Raw genomic sequence first — 25,656 nt, 5'->3', positions numbered from 1 at the left:
CCGGGGTTGTCGCTTCGTTATCGTCAGATTTTAGCTTAAAAGGAACTTTATATTACCACAACCCACCCATAGGGGTTACTGGGCTCGGTTAGAGATTTAATTATAATTAAAATTTTTTCAGGTCAGACCCGGGAATCGAACCCGTGTTACTGGCGTAGAAGACAAACGTTCTAACCACTAAACCATAGAGACTTGACAGAAACTCCGAGTTTTTTATTATTTATTTTTATCTCTAAAATGTCGGGGTGATATGGGGTGGGGTACCTCTTAATCTGTGGGGTCGGAAACTTTTGAATTTTTATCTGTGGGGTCGGATACTTATGAATTTGTGTGTTTGGGGTTTTTATATTTATTTTCTTTTTATGTATGTGCTAATTAAATAGATAACGATTTTTCTACCGCGCTCCTCATGTGTTTCGTTCTCGTTCGGTAGCTATCGTCATCTATGTTATGTTTGACTGGAACGTTTTGGCGGTTAATTCAAATGTGGGTTTAGATAGAGCTAACGTAGTGTTAAATGAGCGTTATGCGTTTGATCATTTTAGCATTGCTAAAGGTAATTCGAGGGGATAATCACTAACATGCGTAATCACTATAACTAAACTTTCTCTTTCAAAAGTTTCTGGGCATAAGTCCTTGTTAGAAATTTATAAGATGCGATAAGTGTACATCGGCATAAGTCTATGTTGTAAACTCATCGAGGGGATTATCACTAAAAGCTATCTGTTCTTCGATTCGCCGGAATATTTGAATTACAGCATAAGTAAATTTATACGGTTATAATTTAATCACTGTTTAGAGTGGGGAATCGAGGGGCTATTCACTCTGATTTTATGCACGGTAAATCATTTAAGCATTGTAAAAGATAGGGTAAGGTATAGAGGGGTTATCCACTCATTAGGGTAGGGTATAGAGGGGCTATTCACTCGTACGATATGGCTACTATTACGAGCCCTTGGGCCGTCTTGTTTAAACTAGATCTAAGCCAATATGTACTAAGCTAACTCCATTCAACATAACCTTGAAAATACTGAATGTGCTTACTCGTCTCCATATAATAGCCTATTTCATTTCGTTTAATTAAATACAGGAGCTAAATTTTTGATACCTAAAACATTGAAGGGGGTTTTTTTTTTCGCCCAAAAATTGCAAATTTCCGATCCTTTGTTCTTGGAACTTTTCAGGCGACTTTAGCTAGTTCCTAGTCCATTACTATTAATGGACTCTACTTAAAACCATCTCATGGAACGATTTTAGAACCCATTTCCAAGATTTCAGGACTTTCTCAGAAACAAAAACTCAATATTATCCTGTTTATTACGTCATACTTGAAATATTAAGATATTATACCATCCCTATCTAAGAGTACTTTCCGGGTTTTTTATATGACAAATATAGCGGTATGGAATTTGCATATATCTATCAGATTTTGGCCAAAAATAGGTGTCTGGATTGTGGAAAGGGTTGGCCTACTTTCGTAGATCAAAGATCTTTCTAATAAGATGATCTCATGTTTTATTCAAAATCTCTTACATTTTTCTTACGCTATGGTTTCTAAGTAAACAGAAGCCGAAAGCGTAAAACGAGCCTTCCTCAGCTTGGCTTTTGATTTCTTTTTTTTATTGAATTAGAATTAGGAAGTCATTGTCTTTGCCATTGGCTCCAGTTTGAGAAACGTATAAAACTCGATGAAACTTCATTCCTTTATAGAGTCTAGGCGATAAAAACCCACGCATTTCTATGGAAATAATTTACATTATTTATTGTCTGACTCTTTTAGACTTTGTATGTATATATACAGTTTTTGAAAGTTACAAAAATACTTGCAATGATAAAGATATAGATTTTTGAACCGCATCCATTATTTTTTTAAATTATTCTAATTTATTGGTTTAATACAAAATTACTTTGAGCTTCAGTTATTTAAATAGTTTCATTCTGGTCTCTGACAAACTAGCTACAAATGAATCGTAATTTTCGTTTAAAAAGTTTTCTTTTTTTTTAATTAAAATCTAGATAATTTAATTAAGACTTTATTGGCGTAATGTAGACATAAATAATTTTAAGAATCAACGCTAAATTTTAATTAGAGCGTAATTTCAGAATGTCAGTGACCAATTAGCTTAATTAAATAATTCCGGAAGTGAATATTTATTGGAAATTTAATTAAAGAATTTTAAATCCATTGAATAAGTATTTAAGTTAATGGCTATTGGTTTAGAAATTTAACTTTATAAATTATAAATAGGCGGGTGGTTTTAAAATCAACCAGTATTAGAAGATTTCACCTATAATTCGTGACGTAAGTTTCATTAATGGTGGTAACGTTATACAACTATTTATCAAAGGCAGTATCTCTTCTTCTTTCACCGTTTAACTCTACTTTCTCAATTTTTAAAAGATAAAATTAACTGATTATCAAATCTAACCAGTAATCAAGGCTAAATTTCATCGTGGCTCTATAACAAGTCCAGTTTTTTTTTAAAAAATGACAAAGTCTACGGTATCACTTCAGTTTTATCGCTGAAGGTTACAACCGACTTTCTCTGTGGAATGGCGGCCATTTTACGTATCATTTCTTCTTCCTCTTCGTCAGAAATATCTTCTTCCACGTGAATTTCAATGTGTTTCCTGTGAACGTGGGGTGTTCCACCTGGTTCCCCCGTATCTACGTCTTCTTCGTCGATCAAGTCGTTGTTAAAAGCTTCCGGAAGTTCCGGTAATACCATCTGTTTCGCCTCTTCATCGTCCACATCCAACCCAAAACTATCCTCTCTGGGTAGACCTTTAATTCTGGGTTTTACATCCGGTTTAGAGGCTTCCGCCTGCGAACCGTAATCCTCTTGAACTTGGTCGGTATTTTGCTGAGACGGTAGTTGGTGATGATCTACCGGTACTTGTAACAGGCTTTCCGTTTTAGCTTGATCTTCTTTTTCGACCGGCAAAGGAATTGTAGTGTCTGACCCCGTAGGTTTGTTGTTATCCTCCATGAAGAGCCTATTTTGGTAACTGACACGAGGGTTTGTGGTTCCAAGTTCGCTGTCTTGGGTGAAACGTGTACTGGTTTCCTCCTGTAGATTACTAGTCTCTTTTTCACGTGGCACTGATGGAATTGTCGATACCTCGTTAGTCAATTCGAAGTTAGTTTCTTTTACTATTTTGTTTCTTCCAACGAAAGCACCATCCGTTTTACTTCCCCGTACACTGAAAAACAAATTTTATTATTTTTTTATGAAGTTCCTAGTTAGGGAAGGGCATTGGTAAAAGACTGTAATCTTAATTGTTCTTTATCAGTTAAGAATGTCGTATTGGAGGAACCAGGGTCTTTGAAATCCTAGCTTGACGAGACGCGCTCTTGACGTTATCAAATTGCTTAATGCAGCGAGAATAATCGAAGGACATTTTATATGAAACGTAAAACTATCGTAATAGATACTTCTTTTATACATCAAACGATGCGTAGTTCCAAAGGTGAAAGAATATAGCCGATTAAAACCCAAAAGCGTTTCGCAATAAAAATCAAACTATAACGCGTAAAACTATTTTGAAATACGAAAACAAACGCTCATTTCGTTCATTAAGTTCGTCTAAACAAAATTAGTTATTGTAAATTAAGTTAACAAATTCTAATGCGTACATATGGTATTTTAAAATACCTTCGAAACAACACTGATTTCAATTACTAGAAAATATTTGAACTATAGAACCCCTTGCTTCGAAGAGAAGTATTATACATTTATACTGTGACGCATTTCTAGACACACCCATACACTTGGCACTGATCAAAATTAACCAATTTATAATCAGTAATTAACTTTACATACCGATACTTGACGTTAATCCACAACTGTTTCTCAGTGTTCAAAAGCGCGACACGCGACTACACCTTAATTTCTTCCCGAGGTTTTATTGAACAATGGGTCGTATGTCTTATCGCGAAGATGCGTGGTAAAGGTTTTATACTATAAGATTTTTCTAGATATCTAAAGCCTGGAGGACTGTAAGCGTTAGATATACTAGTAAATATATTTTACACAAGCCTCCGCAACCATACGGTACTTAAGTCACTATCTCACTCATCCCAAACCGCTAGTTCACTTGGTCGTGTTGAAATATTCTGGCCTCTTTCCAAGTTAATCTATCGACTATAAAACCTAGAAGGGGGCTTATTATTGTTTCAGAGTTTTTCTGTAAATTGGTTTATTGGAGAAAACGACGTAATAATACGCCGGTCTATTATCTCCCCCACCTCGTTGTTTAACGTTAATTTACTTACAATCTACAGATACCCTACATATTTAAGAGTGGACTTATCGAATCCGATATTCGATGAGAGAGTTAAACCGATAATCTTTTATTAAACATATTCATTAGTCATTTATATGCTTCAGAATAAGCATACATTATCTGCGAAAATATTGGTACGTTAAGCGACAAAGATATCTAGGTTTTGAGGACTTAAAACAAGACGCCATTAAACATTACATAGTTTTCTCTGAAGGGGGTTAAGCTCCCAGTGTACCTTGCACACCCTCCTACCCTTTGGTCAGCGATTGTTAAGTGCTGCCACGCAGCGCCATTGTATTTGTATGAGAACTAGCTTCTATTTTTATGACACAGAGGGAGTCCTCTACCCTTTCTAAACGCTGAGAATGCTGGGAGGACTTCGGTGGTATGAGGAATCTTACCACTCCATCCCTATCTACTTCAAGGTTACGTTGTTTCAGACCATTTGTGGCTCAGGAGACAACTTTTAGAATGCATACTGGAGACCTACGTAATCTTTACAGTTTACTGCTATCAGTATACCGAGCGATACTCGTAAAACTTTTATGGAATCTAGCTAATCAAGTTTTGGTTAGAGGATAAAAACTTACGCTATATATCTCTTACCCATTTTCCAAAATTAAAATGGAACGTAACCTTTCACGTCACGCCTAAATTTAAGCCTTTCATTCCATAGACTCTAACACGTGTTGGACTTACAGGTTAAAGCACGAGGAAATAGATACGGTACCAGTAAAGAAATTAAACTAGTTTTTCATGGAAACCTAAATGTGTCAATAAATACGCGCATGATGAAAGGGTATAAGCAAAATGCCATAAGAGAAGACTGTCTATGCTAGTTTCTTGGTTTTTAATAAACGGTTACATTGTTTCTAAAATATTTATGCGTTATACATCCTTGACGAGAAAGAATTTAAACGGAATCATGGAGGAAAGTAAAAAGGAGACGAAAAGGCAGGGCGTTGATGCCAACCTCCACATTGGATTGGAAATGTATTGTACGCAGCCTGGTAAAATGCAATCACGTGAAAAACGAACCTCTCTAATGTTTCCTAGGACTGTTGGATGGGTATAGAAAGAGCCCACCCCATTTTCATCTCCTTCTATTATCCTCCATGACCTAACCATATGACATCACTCGGATATTATCGTGAATGAGGTAGCCGTTGTGGTTTATACTATTTCCCCATCGCGACTAGCTCTCTACATAAATCAACATACCCACGTGCTAGACGTTTAAAACAAGAAAAAGCACGCCCCTATTTATCCTCTAGTATTTGGGCGATGTATATTATGCCTAACGTTTCTTTCAAGCAATCAAGTTCTTTAATACCAAGGACAGGGCAGTATCACGCTAAATTGAAATTATACTCTATAACTCACCTATCTGTCAAATCGCCGCCATAATTTTCGTACGAGTTAGAATAAGTCGAAATAAACTTTTCCACAGAATGCCTTTTTTCGGAGCTTTAAAATATAATTTAGGTAAGAAAACTTTAGACACGATGAGGCAAGGATACGTTTTTGATGTTAAAGTAAGGCTAGTTCACGAATTAGTTCAATAAATTTGAGTTTAACTATCATATAACATAATTCAGGCTGAGGTTCAAGTTCAAAACTTTGTAGGCAATCAAATAACAATCTTAAGAATTCAAACATTTTACCTAAACTTTTTCTACAATAGGAACTTGCCCATTAATAATGAAATCTATTTAAACCCCTCCTCATGGTATGTTTTTAGCACTAGCACTAGTGGAAGCTAACGTAACGTTAAATGACGTAGCACTTCCAAGTCCCTATTATAAATTGGTAGCCTCTCTTACCGTCTTAAGGTCTAGTAGTAAACATTATCTGTAATAAACTCTTTAGGTATTTATGTACTATGTTTATAACGATCTAATTAAGTTAAAATAATTTTAATATATTCGCGTCAAAAATATCATAACATATCCTGACCGGAACTAAACTATATAATATCCTTAAGCTTAATAAATTTCCATCAAAGCACTTACCTTCCTGCTGTACTTTTATCCTTTTGAAACTTTGTCCGGATCTTCTCCAAAATATGAGGTCTGTGAAAACGAAAACGAAAACGAACTTGTTAATTAAAATCTAGTAGAAGAGAGACTGCAGACCCGTCTCCTTTTCATTATACACTTTAGAGACTGCTGAAAGTCCCTTCCCAATCTGTTGCCTAGCTCTTCTTAGATACACTCGAGATATTTCTATCGGATTCTCCTTACGCGAAACTAGCACGAAAATGAAACCGTTTTTGGTGAACCAACTTCGTTCGCGTAGGCGATGAAAACGAACCTCTCTTTTCAATGGCAAAATTATACAGACTCAATTAAATATTCCTAAAAAGAGAGAATATCTATGGCGCGTCTACCTTACGTGGTGTTTACTATAAAGTATAATTTTTTTCTCTCAAGGACTAGGATCAACTACTAAGCTGGGCGAGAACGGGTTACTGGATGGATAAGATAGCGGTATTCTACATGACTTCCTTCTATTGGGTTTAATTTTACACATTGCCCTCGAAAATATTTTGGAAACTTGATATACATATATATTTTGAAACCGTAAAGGTTTTGATGTGTGCTTGTACCTTTTTTCTTTGAAATTTGTGTGTAATTGAAGGAATAACACCATAAGCTTATAAGATATGTTCCATAAGTATGACAATACGTATACTTCGTAATGCTATGGGGGGGAGACTTACTGAAAGCTGGTTCGATTAGAGAATTGACTACACTCCGTTAGTTTTGCAGTCCATCTTCCTATTTAGTCTGTGCTAAGCCTTTGACAGCGCCTCACCTGCCATTGCTTTACCTCCAATCTGTGTTTCTATGACCTACGTCACTTCATGACAAGCTCCAGTTTGTAACCAGAGACAAACTTATAGAACATAATCTTATGAACTAATTATAATACGGTACGAATTTCAATTAGTTTCAATGATTGTTGAATTTCGTTTCTGTGTTTAATTAACGATGCATATATATTATCTTTAGGGTATTGTTCTGTTTAGAATTTCTAAGATGAGTTGTTTTAAACTGTAAAGGTGTTTACAAGCATAATTTGTAATGGATCTACTTTACTTCATTCGTCTATAGGATTCAGTGCAAATATTATGATAGATGTTTATTTTAGAGATAGACGGAGAGATTAAGCTAGCTGTGCCTTTCTTATTATAATTATTTTCTAAGACGGTAATTTTCTATTGAAACCTCGTACCAAAGATAGCCAAGATCAACCAACCGTTAAATCTCATCGTTACTCGCTTCATTACCCGACCCTTTCCTTTTTTATCTTTGTTCCAAGATTCCATGACCATCAGCTAATCACCGGGAGTTCTATATAAAGACTTCACAGTTATACCCTTCCCATTCTCGAATCGATACACCAAATACTTGGGGTATCATTCATTTGAAAAGAAGGTTAAATCCTTTTGCGCAGTAGGGACTCTTGAAAGAAGCTATTAAGAGACGCAGTGGCATATTCTAGATTCAGATTTATCTTACTCAATTTTTCTTCAAGCGATTTCGACACTTTTCCCCCTTAACTTGATTTACAATCATTGCGGAAAAAAATATATGATAGAGAACGTACTTGTGGTTCCTGAGGTACATAAATCCAATTGCAGAAATCAGGACTATACCAAGGACTACTGATAACATAGCAACCGCGGCTACTAGTCCACCATTGTCGGAGTCCTTATGTTGGTGCACGTAGACGTATTTAATTTCGTCGAATTTAGCTTGTTCGTAATTTCCAAATGCAGTCGTTATTTCGTCCTTCTGTTCAGTTGTTTTTTGTCTGAAATTTGTTAAATTATTCTTGTCAATTATGTTTAACTTCGTAAAGATGAGCTTACTTGAAAGTCTCAAAGGTAACGGGTGTCCTAAAATCGGTAGTCTTATCGAACGCTGCTACTGAATATCTATATTTACAAGTTCACTGCGGGTTAGTTGGTGTAAGTTTTAATAGTTAAGGAATAGTTAAATTGTTAACCTGGCTTTAACTTCTCCATTCGAATATAGGTATGCTTGGGTATTAGGAATTTCTTCATATTCGAGTAAAAACATTTTCAATGAAGTTGCATTTTCTAGATTTCTGAGAGTAAATGAATTTATCACTAGGCTGTTTTCAGGCTACAAGAATTGATACCATTTACACCAGGATATCAGGCTACTTTGTCCGCCAAGTAGCTTTACCCCCTGGTGTAAATGGTATCAATCCTCCATATGTATTATAAATAATTACTTTTCAAGTGATGGCAAGTCCTGGGAACTAACGATTTCCGAATTGAAAACAATAACTTCGTCTGTTTTTAATCGAATAATCTAAAATTGTTAAATATAATGAGCTATATGAGGTAACAAATATATTTTGGCATATAGGCTACCTCGAGGAGAAATTCGGATTTCAAATTATCCTTCTTAATTGTAACGGTCAGTTTAAAGTGACGAGTTTCAATTTTGGTTACGTCTTGTTTGGGGTATAATTGTCCGTCTGTTTCAGATATTCCAAAGTACTCGTTATCATTTACTGAAAATTTTAGTTGTCCTTTTGGTGAAATTGCCTGTGATTATGGGAAAAGTTGAGAAAGAGTCATTCATGGTTAAAGACATGTACTTACTTTGATATCAATAACGTATTCCCCAAGGGTGGCATTTGGTAACATGACCTTAACAATGGGAGATGATGGGGAGTTAAATGAGTGTACTATTATTAAGGCTTCATCGTCTTCGATATCGGGTATTTTTGAATCGTCTAAATAAAAATGTTTAGATTCATTATGATTTAATTGCGGCAGAGGGTGTTTAACAATCTTTAACTACTATACCATTGTAATAGTTAATTTCCTGCTTTGCAACCGATTTCGCAGCGCGAACAGCGAGGAAATAGTATGGTAATGCCAAAGACTTCGGATCAGCCGTAATTATCAGTTTCCCATCATTTAAACTAAATTCTGTAAAATTCTTAATTAGTTTCAAGATTGTTCTCGTGATAATTAATTAATTTCTGTGGCTTTAATTACTATCTGTGTGCGTTCTAAGGAAATAAGTAGCTGAAACTCCATCAGGTATCATAGAATTCAGGTTAAAAACAGTGTTAGTGGGAGTAAATGAATCAATTTCAATATTGTGAACTGATTTTGTGAATAGCGAAACTTTTTCATCTTCCTTTGAGCAATTTGATTGTACATTTAAGATGTTATTGTGAATTATAATCAAGGCTTGGTTTTCCTTCAAATCGGGCAATTTCAAATCACCTTCAAGATTTGTGAAAATATTTACGTTTTTGTAACATCGATTGAAATTTAAAACAAGGTTTTACTTGAATATGTTTCTTTATCGGTCTCTATTTCTTCACCTCCAATAATAAGAAAATAAATAGATTTTTGTAATTGTTCCGGCGATGTTTTTAAAATCACCTGTCCATTTTCAGTCAAGTTAAAATCTGCAATTATTGAGTACGATTAAACCATAAACATCAGTTGATATTAATCTAATTTATTTAGAATTTCACCATCGTTTTCTTCGATTAGAAAATATCTTGCCGTAACTTCATTCGGTTTAATCGTTTCTAATTCAAGTTTATCTCCTGCAATATAGGACGAGTTTACTTCCGTAATAAATACAGGCTTAGTAAAGAGAGAGGTTTTCTCTTGAACGCAGGTTTTAACGTAAAATTTTACCTAAAAGCAAAAATAATTAACTAGATTGTTTGTTAATTAATAAGAACATAAGTTATATAAGATATGTTCCATAAGTATAACCCTTTCTATACATCTTAATGCTTGTTCGAGAACGACGCGAGAATTGACTACGCTCGAGTAATTTTGCAGGACTTCCATCTAATCCAATTTAGTCTGTACTAAGCCTTTGACAGCGCCTCACCAGGCGTCGCTTTAAGAGAATCTATGACCTACGTTGTCACTTCATGAAAAGCTCCAGTTTGTAACCAATGACAAACTTATGGAACATATCTTATAAACTTATGATAATGCTTAAAACACCCTTACAATGATGAAGTCAGTAATGACAGGATCAGTTTGAGACGTTCCTTTCACTTTAATTTCGTATTCTTTCAGTTCCAATAATTTAAGCGTCTTAATTTCTCCATTGCTTTCAATATTGAATATGGATTTATCTCCTTCAGTATAATATTTTAGACAACGATGAGACATAATTGAATTTCCGTTGGCTTGGCTTTTATACCACCATACTGACGGCTGGCTGACAAACGATATAGTCTTGGTAATATTAGCATTCTATAATACGACACCGGATGTTTAGTCTATGCCAACCATCAGTATGGGCCCGACGAGATATCTTCCGTATTAAAGGTGGATTTACCATTTATTTCAAAAGTGACGGGTCGCTTAGGTTCCCTGGTTTCTAAGGTATGAACGGAAGTTCCAGGCTGGGTGTTAGGCGGTAAAACTACGGATTGACTTCGTACCGAAAAAAGAAGGCATTTTTCCGATGGTACGACTTGAAATATGACCTGTTGGTATAACGCGAAAGAAATAGAGGGTTTTTTTGTCATAAAAAGCTAGGCTAGCTCAGGTTCTGAATTTTAATGGAGACCTGAAGATTCGAGCTACACTATAAATGTATGTACCGAATAAAGAATAGGTTCCCAAACCAACGCGGGGAAGTGTAACAGATTATGCGCATAAATAGGTGAATAATAATGCAGATATTAGGAATACAAATGCAGGGTGTTTCTGATAAGCCAGGCGTAAATTTAGGGGGATGTTCTTTGGGAAATCAATTTTGAGTCGAAAATGCAACTTCTATCTCCATTTTGCCACAAGGGACACTGTTTTCGAGTCAAGATTGACCAGAGTATTTTACGGATGACGATTGCCCCTTAAATTTAATTAAAAACTGATTAAGACAATGATTTCTAATTTAATTAAGGGTTCATCCCTAAAACACTCAAATCATAACTCGAAAACAGTGTCCCGGACGATAAAATGTCATGCATGACTCAAAGTCTGCACCCCCCTTAATTTAAGCCAGCATTATCACAAACACCCTGTATGTAAATAAATCTAACCTGCTACTAAATTACCAAATCATAAACTTCGGTTCTCAAACACATGCACTTAATTAACTTTTCTAAACTGTAAAATATTAAAACAATGCTTATCTTATTGACGTTTAAATTACCTTCGTTTTATCTTTAAGTTCATCTTTCGACGCTTCGATATCCAAAAAGTACTCTTGGTTATTTTTCAAGTTGCCTTTGAGCTTAATTTCACCTTTTAGAGCATCGATTTCGAATATGTCGATATCCCCTCCTATATAAGACAGAAAGTGTTTAACTTTTTTAAAATATCGACGAAAGAATCGATATAACGGGACGGCTGGTCGTTGACGTTTTTTCCCCCATCGTATCAATTACGAAACAAAAAGGAATTGAATAAAAATAAATCTATCAATAAGCTTTTATCTTTTTGAATTTCCTATTTCATTTTGGATTGAATTACGCTTTCGCAAAAAGAAAGAAGAAAAGCTTTTATTCTCTATGATTTTCCGTTTTAAGTACACGAACCTTTGACGTGGAATGTGACGTCCTGGATCAAAGTTGGTGGCAAAGTATATATAACAGTTCCCTTTTCCGTACATTCAATTATATCCACGTTTACTTCCGATTTTTGAAATATCGGGGTTAAAGGTCTTTTAACGTCAACTCCGTAAACTACAACCTAAATTTAATTTTAATGTAATTGAAGATTATAAATGTATTTCTTTTTACCTTGGTTATGTCAATCAGTTGTTCGGGTTCAATTACGGTAGCTGTAACCTCAATTTCGTACTCTTTGTCAGCTTCAATCGGGTTTACCAGAGATAGGTGGTCGTCATTTGTGATTTCAAACCCATCTTTATTTTTACCACCTAATAACAAAATCAATTGGCGTGTGACCAGGGATAGATTTATTGTTAGAAGTAGGAATGGAGAACAGAGTAATGTGGGTGCGCGTCAAAGTCCCGGACCCCCTTCCACGGGACGGAGGGGAATGAAAGAAGAGGCGGATCATAGCGACAGAGGTAAAAAGGAATTACGTATTTTTCGCCGTCCCCGTCAGCAACGTCATCGAAACGTAGTTTAAGTGAGCCAATAAGATAATTTAAACTTTTCTTTACGTGCTGGAGGGAGGGGCTCTATACTCGGCTATGAGTCGGACTGAAGGAAATACTAACCGTTCTCCATTCCTACTTCTAAAATTAAATCTATCCCTGGTGTGACAGAGTCGAACGATTCAACGAAAATTACCAGAAATAATTCAAAGTTTAAAACTATACGTGAAGAGCTGAAAAAATTTGTGCGTAAGAACATGTTGCCCTAAACTAAACTGTTCCAATAAGGGCTTATAGGTTGCTATTGAAAACACATAAGCGAAAGGTGTCACAATACAAAACAAATCACTTTTGCGTGTACTTAATTTTATTGCGGCTTAACGGTGATACAAGACACGATATTTCATCATCAGAAAGCCAATTAGGAAAATTACCTGTGACGCTAAGTTGAACTTTAAATTTTGAATTTTTGACAATCTCTAGTTTATAGAAGGCCTTTCCAACGGTAGTATCGACTGGTACATCTACTTGATTAATATCCTTCTTAAAGAGCGTGGCCAATGGCCTCTTTAAGTCCACTTCAAACAGTAGCTGACGAAAGACAAGCAAAGGGGGGTTTAGTACGAAATTTTACGTTAAAAAAATTCCGCTCCACGTAATGGCGTAATTAAAGGGGCCCGTCATCTACTAAGCGTTACCGACAATTCTTGGACGGGGCAAACCCTACATCTTTCTGTCCAATCTATCACGTCAAGTGCTTTTTAAAGGCTTCCAACTAGTCTGAAGGGAGGCAATTAACCTAGCAAGACATATCTCCCGCTTTTAGGGAGAATCTACTTTTAGATTATATTCTCTAGGGGATTCTGGTAAGGGGTCGTCAAATTCTCTTCTCCACCAAAAAATATGAGAGTTTCGCCCTAGTATATCGATAAATGGCAAAGTTTGCCCCAAAAAATTGCGCCAGGAGAGAAGGCGCGTAGGAGTTAAGAGAAATGATGGACAGATCGCGTTCACTCTTATTCCTTTTCCGTATACGTCTATAGAATCTACCACCGTTCCTCTCATTTTCGCCTAATCCATCTTACTTGGGCCGTCGCTGTTTTTTCCTGGGTTTCTTTCGATTCGACTAGAACCGTTAGATTATAGTACACCGATTTAAGCTCTTTTTTGAGAGATACTTCGCCAGTAGTTTCATTCACCGTGAAGTACTCCGAATCTCCTCCTAAGTGAAAAAGAAAATTGCTTATATTATGGATTAGTTTTTACATAAGTTCGTAAGATATGTTTGATAAGTTTGTCAGTGGTTACAAACTGGAGCTTGTCATGAAGTGACGTAGGTCAAAGATTCTCGCAAAGCGACGCCTGGTGAGGCGCTGTCAAAGGCTCAGTAAAGACTAGATATAAAGATGGACTGTGTACTCAATTCTCGCGTAGTTCTCGAACTAGCTCTCAGTAAGTCTATAGCATTACGATGTGTGTCATACTTATGTAATATATCTGATAAACTTATGGTTTTTATTGGAGATGTTGCAATGCGACTTAAATTTATGATTAGCAACCCATCCTGTTAATACTGGACAATTTGAACTACTCTAATGCTTTCTCCTTTTACTTAAATCTATACCGTTGCACGTAACCTAGTAACCGCGAATGAGGAGGTTACCAATCAAAAAGTGAAAGTAGGATATAAGCTCTCAAATAGAATTATGCACCCGAAAGAGTCTCCATATCTTGTGAGTTGACGTTACCAATTTTAGAATAGATTGCGTTCAGTGGGGCAGTGAGTACAAAATCGATAACCATTCCTTCTATGCCGAGCAGTTGGTATAACAATAAGAATATGATTGTTCGGGGTTTGGAAACAACCCCACGGAAAAAAAAGAAGCTTGGCATTCTACGACGCGAGATCTCATCTACGAAAAAATGTCAAAAGCGACCCTCGGTGAAAATGAGCGTGATATTGCGGCAGCGGAAAAACTGTCTCCCTAAGCAATTTTCTTGTCCTTTTGTATCATGGAAGAGAAGAAAACCTGTTAGAGGAAAATGCATCGCTTCTTTTCTTCCGTCCGAAAACTTTGGTCAAGCTTCTTGGATGAGATGGACTTGTACTCTAAGTAGTCCCTATTCGCCTTAAAATGCGAATTCGAATAAAAGTAAAGGCTATCTGATTCGGGGCTTTCACGCTTCTACTACGTTAGCGAAAGTACGAAACGTGACGGGTTTCCAAATTTAACACTTAGTTCTTTCTTTCGGCCAGTTTTTTCTTCCAACCCACAATTTTGGTATGATATCCAGCTTACTCAATCATTCTATTTGTAAGGCATTAAAGTTTTTTCTTTTTCTTTTTGCCAAAAACTGACAAAATAAGCTCGAAACGAACTATACTGCATCACCTTGACAGCGGATAAGAAACTATGGCGGAGGTTTTATCCTATACTTAATCCCGTAAAGAAAAAGTAGTCGATGCCAATTAATGATTTAAGAATCGCTTTTAACAAAATTATGCATGATAGAATTGTGTGCCAGTATTTTCTAAACTACGCTACAGTTGCCAATAATTATTAAGACTAAAGTTTGACATTTCAATGAGGTAAGATGAAGTAGAAATGATGCGGTGCACTGAAATCTCCCTGTGTACCTCGCGCACGCCCCTAGCCTTCGGTAGGCGATTGTTAAGTGCTGCCGCGTAGCGTCATTGTATTTGTGTCAGAACTAGCTTCTATTTTTAAGACAGAGGGGGCGTCCTTATCGTTTCCGTACTGTACGACCCAACCTAAACGCAGAGGATGCTGGGAGTGGGAGGACTTCGGTGCCGTTCCGTAGGTGGGGTACAGAGGCAACGTTTTAGGTATGGGGTTACCACTTCACTCCTCTCCTTCAAATTTCAATTAAATCCTCAAAGCCGAAGACCTTTCTAACGTTCAGCTTACCACGGGGTGGTTTTGTACGCTTTCTTTACGTCGAGTCTTGTTTGATTGTACTTACCAACAACTTTGAAACTGGCCTTTTCGTTGGCTTTTATTTGAAATACGATATCCCCTATTTTCTTTTCTTCCGGAACTTGAACCAAATGGGCGGCTTTACTTTGATCCAGTAGACTACAGTCTTCGGCGCTGACCACCTCAAAAATGACCTACAGACAGATAGAGATATGGTAGAATTAAAAGATCTGAGACAAACACCGCGATATATTTTTAGTACCCTCCTTAAATCAGAAAAATGACATCGCTGACCCATTAAGGACAATGGCTAAGACTATAAGAGCAAAGGATGCATTCAGCGAAAAAGTTACCACAACCAAGAGTTATACTGTATAGTTAAGCCCTTTGAGCACGTGATCTAGTGGATCACTTGACAAAAGATATGTGGATATGTTGAGAAACCGAGGCAAGGCCGTGGCATAAAGCTTTTTGTTTTACTAGACTTAAGTATAGCGACGTACAAATAACGCTAATTTGCAAAGTGACTATACTAAGTGTTCTATGCGGGCAAAGAGCAGGCGACCAGCGTTAATTTTAAAAGGTTGAATAAGAAATATGACTTTTCCGCAACTCGCTGGGTGATTCATAGTGTCTTGAACAAGAGAACGGAGACAGATAAATCTTACGTTTTTGTACACCCAAGAAGTATTTACAAACGGAATTGCTACGTATAAATGGATAGAACTTAATGGGGTAAAATGCTATTTCTCCACACTATATATCCTCCTAGGGCAATTCCTTTGACCATTTGGAATGAGATAAATAGCTTTCTTCCGGCCTATTTTCAATGGCAAATTCTTTTTTTCGATAAACTTTAATATTGTAAAAGAAGTTCGACTTTGGCGACACATTCTTTAACTTGAAACTGATAGAACTTTTCCAAAAGTTCCCAAAATCGATCCGAATATGTCAACCCGACTCTTTTCATCATATAATCGTATAAAGCATTCGTCTGTAGAAATTGCTAAAAATAACACGTATCGCGCTACTTCATTTCCGTACCCCGAGGATGGTGATAAAGTTTACTTTTAGGTTTTGTTAAATTTTATCTCATGGGTTGGAAAACATTGACATTGAGCTCGAAGATGAAACGGAAAGTCTACAAAAAACTTAACATCTTATTAAACTTGCTTAAGTGAAGTGGGTGTCGAATAAATTATCAGAAAGTCAGTATTATTCTCTACAAATATCTAAAACTTTAGCGAAGTCTGTAATCGGAAGTAAAAATTACACTCTAGGTTTAGGTGTTGTTACCCATTCCCTAAAATATTTTCAATGGTGACTTTATGTACGTGGTTTACCCAGGAATGCACACAGCTAGTTGGAATTATTGTGACACATATCTTCAAAGTTAATTTCTATGCGGATTTTGTGGACCGACGTCTGTGATTTCATTAGTTTGTAGCAACGAGAGATCAGACGCGCGCAAATTTGAACGTGTAGTGAGGTAAAATTCTAGCTCCTCCCACTAAATCCGCCCTACCTAGATAAGTTGAGAAAATGTCTACACAATTATTCCCGTTAACAGTATGTATTCCTGTTAAGTCTTAGTAATAAGGTGTGATATTTTATGATGGTTTCCGACGTCATCCTCTGTGAGCTTTGAAGATTTATGTATACGATGTTTGTTTGTACTTTGTAAGCTACGCTAGACCCATATTTTTGAAAATAAAAAATAAAAAAACATGTCCACGGAAATAGTTACGAGGTAGAAATGTCTACACCATCAATTTAACACGCGTCCTTATAAATAAACCTAGACAAACCTCGGTACGTTCGGTTTGTGGTTCAGCAGTTGCAACAACTATTAATTTGTACGCTGTGATTTCTTTGGGCAAGGCTCCATTCAAAATAATTTTATTTCCTTCGAGTTTGAATAATGATGCGAACGAGTCAGGATGAACGCCTTTAATTATGCAATTACGTTTTTCATATATATTTATATATTGAAATATAGGCCTAATGACTAGACTTGAAATTCACTTACTGGTAATTTGAATCGTAACGGCTTTGTCTGGGTTGGTCTCAATTTCAAGCAATTGTTTGCCTATTTTGCTGCCTGAGAAGATGTCCGCGATATATACCAATTTTGTAAAGAGAGGACTTGGAGCTATTAGTTTGTCAACTACAGTTATAAAAACCTCCGCAGTTTCTTTAATGAGTGCGTTACTCCCTTCTAGAGTCAGTTTGAACTCTTTCGGGTCTTTAGTTATAATTCCATTCAGTATCAGTTTATTTTTATCTAGTCTAAACAAGGACTTTGCAGACTCGGGGGAAACGTCTGTGAAGAATTGCAGTCTCTGTTTAACGAATCACTCTATGCCTATACATTTCTTAAGTTTCTTACCTAAAATTTTCATTGTCAGGTCTTTTTCGTTGGTTTTAATTTCAAGTAGTTCTTTGTTTATTTCGGTGTCTGACAGAATATCCACGCGATATATTGACTTTGCGAATAAAGGATTTGGTGGTATTAACTTGTCAACAATTGTTATTATAACTTCAGTCGTTTCTTTTTGAGATTCCACACTTCCTTCCACAAAGATTTTGTACTCTTTCGTAGCACTTTCCAGTTTTCCACCCAGTACAATTTTATTTTGATTTAGTCTAAACAATGATTTTGCCGTCTCAGGTAACACGTCTAATAAGTAGAAATCAATAAGTTTAATAGCCAAAATTGTGATTGGTGAATTGTGTCGTCACTTAGCTTAGTGACTTAATTCTCACTTGTAATTGTCAAAGTGACAACTTTTCCGGTGGTGGTTGTAAGTTCAATTAACTCCTTGTCCTTTTGTGTGTCGGATAAAATGTCAGTGCGATACACTGACTTTGTGAATAATGGGCTGGGTGGGTTGAGTTTGTCGACAATTGTTATTACAACTTCAGTTGTTTCTTTTTCGGAATCTACGCTTCCTTCCACCAAAATTTTGTATTCTTTGGTACCTTTTTCCAATACTCCATCTAATACAACTTTATTCTGAACTAGTTTGAATAACGTTTTAGCCGATTCAGGTGATACGTCTATGGGTAAGTCAAGAAAGTTATGGTTTAAAGTGACATGTTACTTAAGTACATCATCAGCATCGTAGTTCTCACTTGTAATAGTCAAAGTGACAACTTTTCCGGTGGTGGTTGCAAGTTCAATTAACTCCTTGTCTTTTTGTGTGTCAGATAAAATGTCAGTGCGATATATCGACTTTGTGAATAATGGACTGGGTGGTTTGAGCTTGTCCACAATTGTCATTATAACCTCAGTTGTTTCTTTTTCGGAATCTACGCTTCCTTCCACCAGAATTTTGTACTCTTTAGTACCTTTTTCCAATACTCCATCTAATACAACTTTATTCTGAACTAGTTTGAATAACGATTTAGCCGATTCAGGTGATACGTCTATGGTTAAGCCAAGAAAGTTATTTTTTATAGTGGTTTGTTAAGTACATCATCACGTGTGGTAGTTCTCACTTGTAATTGTCAAAGTGACAACTTTTCCGGTGTTGGTTGTAAGTTCAATTAATTCCTTGTCCTTTTGCGTGTCGGATAAAATGTCTGTGCGATACACTGACTTTGTGAATAATGGATTGGGTGGTTTGAGCTTGTCGACAATTGTTATTATAACCTCAGTTGTTTCTTTCTGGGAATCTACGCTTCCTTCCACCAAAATTTTGTACTCTTTAGTACCTTTTTCCAGTACTCCATCTAATACAACTTTATTCTGAACTAGTTTGAATAACGATTTAGCCGATTCAGGTAACACGTCTATAGTTAGTGAAGAAAGTTATGGTTTAAAGTGACGTACATTATCCGCGTGGTAGTTCTTACTTGTAATTGTCAAAGTGACAATTTTTCCGGTGTTGGTTGAAAGTTCAATTAACTCCTTGTCCTTTTGTGTGTCGGATAAAATGTCAGTGCGATATATTGATTTTGCGAATAATGGAGTTGGTGGTTTGAGTTTTTCTACCACAGTTATAAATACTTCCGCTTTTTCTGTACGCAAATTCGCACTTGTTCCAAGTAATACCAATTTATATTCTTTAGTACCACTATTCAATTTTCCATTAAGAAATATCTTATTATTCTCAACTCTGAATAGAGATTTGATCGAATTTTCAGTGTCAGCTGGGATGAAAAATAATATTTAGGTCTAGGTTCTAATTCAAATGTAAAATAAGTGAAAAAAATTACTTGATATTTCTATGGTAACTACTTCACCAGTAATTGTTTTTACTTCTAAAATCTCCGTATCTATCTCGGTGTTAGACAAAACATCAACGCGATAAACTTGTTTGTCGAAAAGAGGACTAGGAGGTGTTAGTTTCTCTACAATACTAATTACAACTTCCGTTTCTTCAGTTCGTTTGTTACTGTGTCCAGTTACGACAATTTTATACTGTTTAGTTTCTGAAGGTAAGATATCGTTTAAAGTTAACTGTCCATTTTCACTGAAGGTGAAAATCGAACCGCCATTTGAAGGTGTAAAACCTGAAATATTTATTGATCAATTAACCGCGATTTGAAATCGTGTTTCATTTACAAATAAGCTCACTTTTAACCTCCATTTTCACATCGTCAGTATTGGTTGTAATATCGAAAACAACGGTGCCTTTCTTGGTATCCGACATTAAGTCAAGATTATAAATGGATTTTTTGAAAATTGGGTTTGGCGGATCCATTTTGGTAACGACGTCAATCCATACTTCCGCTTTCTCTTCTCGTTTTCCAATCGAAGCCACCATCATCAATTTGTAGTCAGTAGTTGTATCACCCAAGGCACCACTTAGCGTTATTTGTCCATTAGTGGACAGTTGAAAAATGCCTTGTCCTTCATTGGGTTTAATACCTTTAAAAATATACATAATCAGAAGTACTTCTCTTCGAGAGAAGTGTACCATCCACAAAGCGGGGTAATTGTAACATGATTCTTCCCAACATCCCTTAACATTTGGAGCAGGCCGGGCTACTCTAACCGAATCACTCTCGCGAAAAATAGTTCCCTCATCATTACTTTATCAGCGCTTAACTATTTGCCAACGTGCGCTTGTGGATTTTTGTCCCACGTCAAGACAATTAAGGTTTGTGTGTGATTGCTAAGGATTGAGTACCAAACAGTTATAGAATTCACTCCAATCTGAATGCCCATCTGAAGTTTGATGAGCAGGAGAGCAAACCAAAAGGGTGAGCCTGAGAAGAATCATGTTACATAACTAAAGATAGTGGCATCCTTCTTCTATTATCCCCTTCTGACATAATGCGTCACATCTAACAGGAACCTTGGCAACTTTAGACTCTTCGCATTAAACTTACTTTCAATCTTCAATGAGATGTCGGTATTTTCAATTGTATCAATTTTAAATAGTTCATCTCCAATACTTGTATCTGAAGCGATATCAAACCTATATATTGATTTTTTGAACAGAGAAGTAGGCGGGTCGATTTTCTTCAAAACCTTGATTACAACCTGTTGAATATAAATTTTTCAACATGCAATCAATTCTGTGGCAACTTGGACTATCGCCTGCAATACCTCGTTAATTTCTTCTCGTTTGTTATTTCCGTCTACTAATGATCCACGTATAAATACAGTATATTCTTCTTCCTTGTTTTCCAAAGGACTAATCAACTGTAACACTCCGCTTTTGTTATCAAGTTGGAAGATAGCCTTAATTGATTCGTCCGTTGTGTCTAAGAATAGGGTTTCAATTTTATTGCCTCAAAGTTAATCTGGGTTTAATTGCTCGCACGGGATGTTTTTCTTAAGCTTTTCAAGGACTTGTATTACGTCAATCCGAATTTGCTCTAATAGGAGTTGCTCTTATAACTCTATAAACTATTGATAATAAAGCAAATTCCGATTGATAATATCGATGGTCATTTTATCTTATCTTAAGGCGATCGTAGTTAAAATTGTAATCGTTTCATTACCCGCATAATCGAAGTCGATTTTACCAGGAAAGTTTGTATCTATTTTAAACAATTCCGTATTTATCTTGTGATCAGATACAATCTGTACACTTTGCTTTTGAGTTTTAAATAAGGCGTCCGGTTTTGGTTTGGGTTCTATTACGTTGATGTAAATCTACGCGTTTGTGTATTATATTTAGTATAATCATAAGTTTATAAGATGTGTTCCATAAGTTTGTCACTGGTTACAAACTGGAGCTTGTCATGAAGTGACGTAGGTCATAGATTCGAGTTAAAGCGAAGCGACGCCTGGTGAGGTGCTGTCAAAGGTTTAGTTTAGTACAGACAAAATAGGAAGATGGATCATGAAAGTCCTGCAAAATTAATAGTCGTTCTCGCATGTCGTTCTCGAACTAGATCGAGCTTTAAGTCTCTAGCATTTCGAAGTGTCATACTTATGGAACATATCTTATATACTTATGGTATAATATACATTGATTTTATCTATAATCTATTGTAAATACCTTCGTTGTATCCGTAGAATCACTTGTCTGACCTTCAATTGATATTATATATTCTACGGTAGCTGGGTTTTTGGTTAAGGTAATTTTCCCATTACTCAAATCGAATTTAAATGTTCCAGTATCCGGAGATTGTTCTAAAAATCAAATGGTTTAAGAACTATCGATTTTAATCTCGGTTTCATTTATCATACTTATATTTTTATAAATTACTTCCTTTTCTAAAGGAATAAGCTGGAAAATCTCTTCTCCTAATTTTAAATCTTTCCAAATGTCCAATTTATATTCTTTCTTCTCAAATAATGGATCTTGAATAGTTTTAACTGTTACCACGTCAAATATAACCTGTCACAGTTTTTTTTTTTGGGAATTTTAAGTGTGCTGCCGTGAAGCCTGTGTAAGCAATTTGCGCAAAAGCAGAGGCCGTTTAAGAAGTTATAGGGCGTAAGCAAGCGTAAGATTAAGTTCATTACATTATGAACTTCAGAGTTATAAATGTATAATCGAAGTTCGGGATTCTTTGGCAAACTTTAAAACTATACTGTACTTTGATTTTAAAAGGAGCTAGTGCGTATTTTCTTTTTAAAATTGCATTATTAATAAGTTTAGTGAAGTCTCTTGAAAATTCGAAAGTCCTTAAGATGAATATAATTGGAAAACCGATAGAGGAAACTTAGTCCTTTAGATTTTCGAGAGCGACGATTTATAAGCTTATATTTCGCGATGTAAAATTTCAGCCGTCGCTAACGGTTATCTCAAATGCATTTTGCATCTTACTTTGACATTGTTAGAAGTTTGTGTCAGGCTTGTTTTCTTTTCAACATTGATTTTCAACGTCAAGCTTTCGACGCTTTCTGGGATTGGCTTGTTCAATTTGATACTCTTCCCCGACAGAGTGAAGTAGCCTTCATTTGGTACTGATAATGAAAACCAAATTCATTTGATTAAAGATATTGATAGGTTAAATTGGTTATTGCTAACTTATGACATTTTCTTAACAATTGGCATTAACAATAATATTATAAAATTCCTCGTTATCAGTTTTCGTACGAATATATTTCAGATAACATAATTATAAATGTCATTCGGAGTGAAGTGTGCTCTGTGATAAGATTTGAATATAATAAAAAAAAAGTTATGAGACAAAAGGGGAAGCTTTTGTTCTTTCCAGGGCTTCTGGTACGCTTAAACCCATCCCACACAAAGGGTTTGTTAACTATAATTAAAATTAAAGTATGTCTAATTTTATATATAGTTGATAATTTCACGTTCAGAAGCTCGCTCCTTCGAGATACCATTTGTCCCACGTGTTTACTGGTCAACTGATCGCTGTACTTTTACCCACTCAGTTCCCATAGCTGCTAGTTTATTAACTCATGGATGGTATAAATAACGCAGGCCTACCCTCTTCCAATTTTATGTTGACATCTCCGCCATCCTCAACTTCAATATTGTAAACCACTTTGTCCGGTTCAGTTCTTCTCAGTATTTCGACTCTTTGAGTAAAGTAGGGTCTTTTGCTTTCGGGTAAATGTATCTTCAAAGAAATCAAGGCTAACGCTATCCTCGTTGAGTCGTCTTCTTGGGACGCCTATCGTTTTAATTAAAAATATATTGAAGAGGGTCAAGATCAAAGACAAGAGGGGCAGGGAGAAGAGCCGGGATCTTTACCTTGATTAATAAATTAATAGATGTTTCCTTGAGAAAGTCCTCATCCACTTTAACGAGGCTTAACTGAGTACCGACAAGGTTGAAATAGCTTGCCCAATCCTGGGTTTCTAATAACGTGGAATATGATATTTTAGGATCAAAGTCAAGAGTCATTCCTCGCTTAGTTTTTATTACCTGTAGACTTAATTAGTTCATATTTTAACGTTGCATTAATTTTAATATCTTGGTCATAGGCAAATATCGCTTTGGGTTTGATGTTGGTTAGATTTAATGGTTCAGTTTTAATCGAAACCGGCGTTGCTTGCTGATCATTTTTCACAAGGATATCACCATTCTTAAATGATCCAAAAAATAAAATTGGTTATTTAACTATAACTATTTTAAATCTTTCAGATTTCATACCGAGTTTTCTTCGAAATATAATTCTCCTTTATATATTTCGTGTTCAAATATCGGGTCTCTCATATCCAAAGGTTTTACATTAATTATTAAAATGGATGTGCTGTTTAAAGGCTTTTCGCCATCGTTGTCTGTGGCGTAGAGGGTCAGGTTGTAGTATCCCTCATCAGGCATTTCAACTGTCTTCTTAGTTATTAGTCCAAATTTTAGTTTCTTAACTTTGGTTGTTGTAATGTCCTCGACTTTGAGATCGAATACCCCTGAGTCGTCTCCTTCCTGCAGAAAGGGAAGTCAACCAAAAACGTTACTGTTCATATTCGACCATAGTCAATATCTATCGTTTTAACATACTGTAATTGTAACTGTGAGAAGATATCCACTCTCGTGCGAGTCTTGATCGGAAACTATGATATCCTTCATTGGTACGACAAAACCTGGTGCCATCATCTGGTAAAAGAATTATTTTACAATCAGCTGTATATAATACTTCTCTTCGAGAGAAGTGTACCCTCAAAGCGGGAGGGTAATTGTAACATGATTCTTCCCAACATCATTTTACATTTGGAGCAAGGTGGGCTTGTAGATTTTTGTCCCACGTCAAGACGATATTTGTGGGTAGATTGCTGGGTATTTAGTACCAACAGTTATAGAATTCACCCTAGCCCGTCTGAATTTTGATGAGCGGGAGAGCAAACAAAAAGGGCTCCCTCGCGTGGGAAGAATCATATTACATAACTAAAGTATTAAGAGGATACAGAGTGTCATCCTTCTTCTATTATTCCCTTCTGTCACAATTAACAACGTGATTCTATACCTCTTGAATTTCTGCTGTATACAATGGAGAATCAAATACTGGTGGATGGTCATTGACTGGAGTAATTGTTATAATAACTTGCGTATATTGATTGTCAGCGCTCTACTTGAATCAACAAAAATATTTTTCGGTTATAATATAAATTCCTCAACACAAACACGATTGAAAAACAGAAGTCGTACCCCTTCACAACCAATTTCCATATCCAATTTATCTTTAGCATTATCCTGGGAAAATAAACGGTATACATTCAACGATTTTTAAACCAATTAAATTTAGAATATCCTTTCTATTATGATTTTTAAATGCACTTACACCATCGGGAATGTCATGAACGCTAAGTTTAACCTTAAATATAAGTTTTCCATTTTCGTCAATTAGTGGGTCGATGTATTGGGCACCCTCTCCTCTAGCTACCAAAGTAGTACTAGCTCCCGGCTTCACCGTAACATTTTCGAAAGGTTTGTATATCGTACCTTATTGAGAAGGATTCAAAAATTACTAGGTAATTAACGTCTTAATTAGCTATTTTATTAATTTGTCACACTCACCCTCAGGTGCATCTTCGGGAATGGTTACGGTTATAATAACTATATCAGGTAAACATTGACCGTTCACTAATTTTTGGTTCAATAATACCCCAATAATGAACACTACCAGAACTATATTAGCTTTCATGATTTAATTATAATTTAGAGGTACATTCTTTCAAAAACATAATTCGCGAAAGAACTGGTTTCACTTGCATCTGAAATAACTGAATCCATTTGCGTATGTTGATTAGGATATAGATTAAAGATAAACGTATGTTTCAAAATCCAGATAAGATATATATATATATATACCTTATCATTTTATTAGTTAAGAGACTTAAGTATAGTATAGTTTCATCATCATAAAACAGGAACTATAATAAAGGTTACAAAATATTTTATTTCTTTATGTTGCTCTAGCTACGAGAGTATTTACACAGTTTGACAACGAAGGAA

General features: G+C 35.8%; 1 protein-coding gene across 1 annotated transcript; it reads right to left on the bottom strand.

Moving 5' to 3' along the window:
• Positions 1-1,713: 1,713 nt before the first annotated feature.
• Positions 1,714-25,419, bottom strand: LOC149651136 (uncharacterized). The gene is made up of 31 exons (XM_089847943.1): positions 25,219-25,419; positions 24,983-25,143; positions 24,850-24,894; positions 24,668-24,769; positions 24,205-24,300; positions 23,857-24,129; positions 23,629-23,788; positions 23,455-23,561; positions 23,188-23,374; positions 22,561-22,700; positions 15,372-15,519; positions 13,472-13,608; positions 12,821-12,977; positions 12,064-12,203; positions 11,860-12,013; positions 11,475-11,605; positions 10,653-10,803; positions 10,319-10,449; positions 9,823-9,991; positions 9,631-9,753; positions 9,332-9,565; positions 9,137-9,262; positions 8,930-9,063; positions 8,696-8,872; positions 8,554-8,633; positions 8,302-8,403; positions 8,165-8,230; positions 7,900-8,106; positions 6,300-6,359; positions 5,671-5,754; positions 1,714-3,204 (listed from the first exon to the last, which is right to left on the bottom strand). The coding sequence occupies exons 1-31, from the start codon at positions 25,343-25,345 to the stop codon at positions 2,499-2,501; spliced, it is 4,815 nt and encodes a 1,604-aa protein (XP_089704069.1). The 5' UTR covers positions 25,346-25,419; the 3' UTR covers positions 1,714-2,498.
• Between the last annotated feature and the right edge of the window lie 237 nt (positions 25,420-25,656).

The sequence above is a fragment of the Phalangium opilio genome, unplaced genomic scaffold (genome assembly GCF_054372755.1).
Source record: "Phalangium opilio isolate 3A_F unplaced genomic scaffold, DU_Popi_V2 ptg000082l_1, whole genome shotgun sequence".
Taxonomy (NCBI): domain Eukaryota; kingdom Metazoa; phylum Arthropoda; class Arachnida; order Opiliones; family Phalangiidae; genus Phalangium; species Phalangium opilio.
This window is presented reverse-complemented; position numbering and strand designations above follow the sequence as displayed.

Bases quoted from the DNA above. Each gene is read 5' to 3' on its own strand.
- LOC149651136 (XM_089847943.1), bottom strand. From the start codon at position 25,345: ATGAAAGCTAATATAGTTCTGGTAGTGTTCATTATTGGGGTATTATTG. The intron at 12,978-13,471 runs GTAAGATGGATT...GTCTTTCGTCAG, and splicing joins AAAAAACAGCGACGGCCCAA to CTACTGTTTGAAGTGGACTT. The intron at 8,107-8,164 runs GTAAGCTCATCT...AACAAATTTCAG, and splicing joins GTTACCTTTGAGACTTTCAA to ACAAAAAACAACTGAACAGA.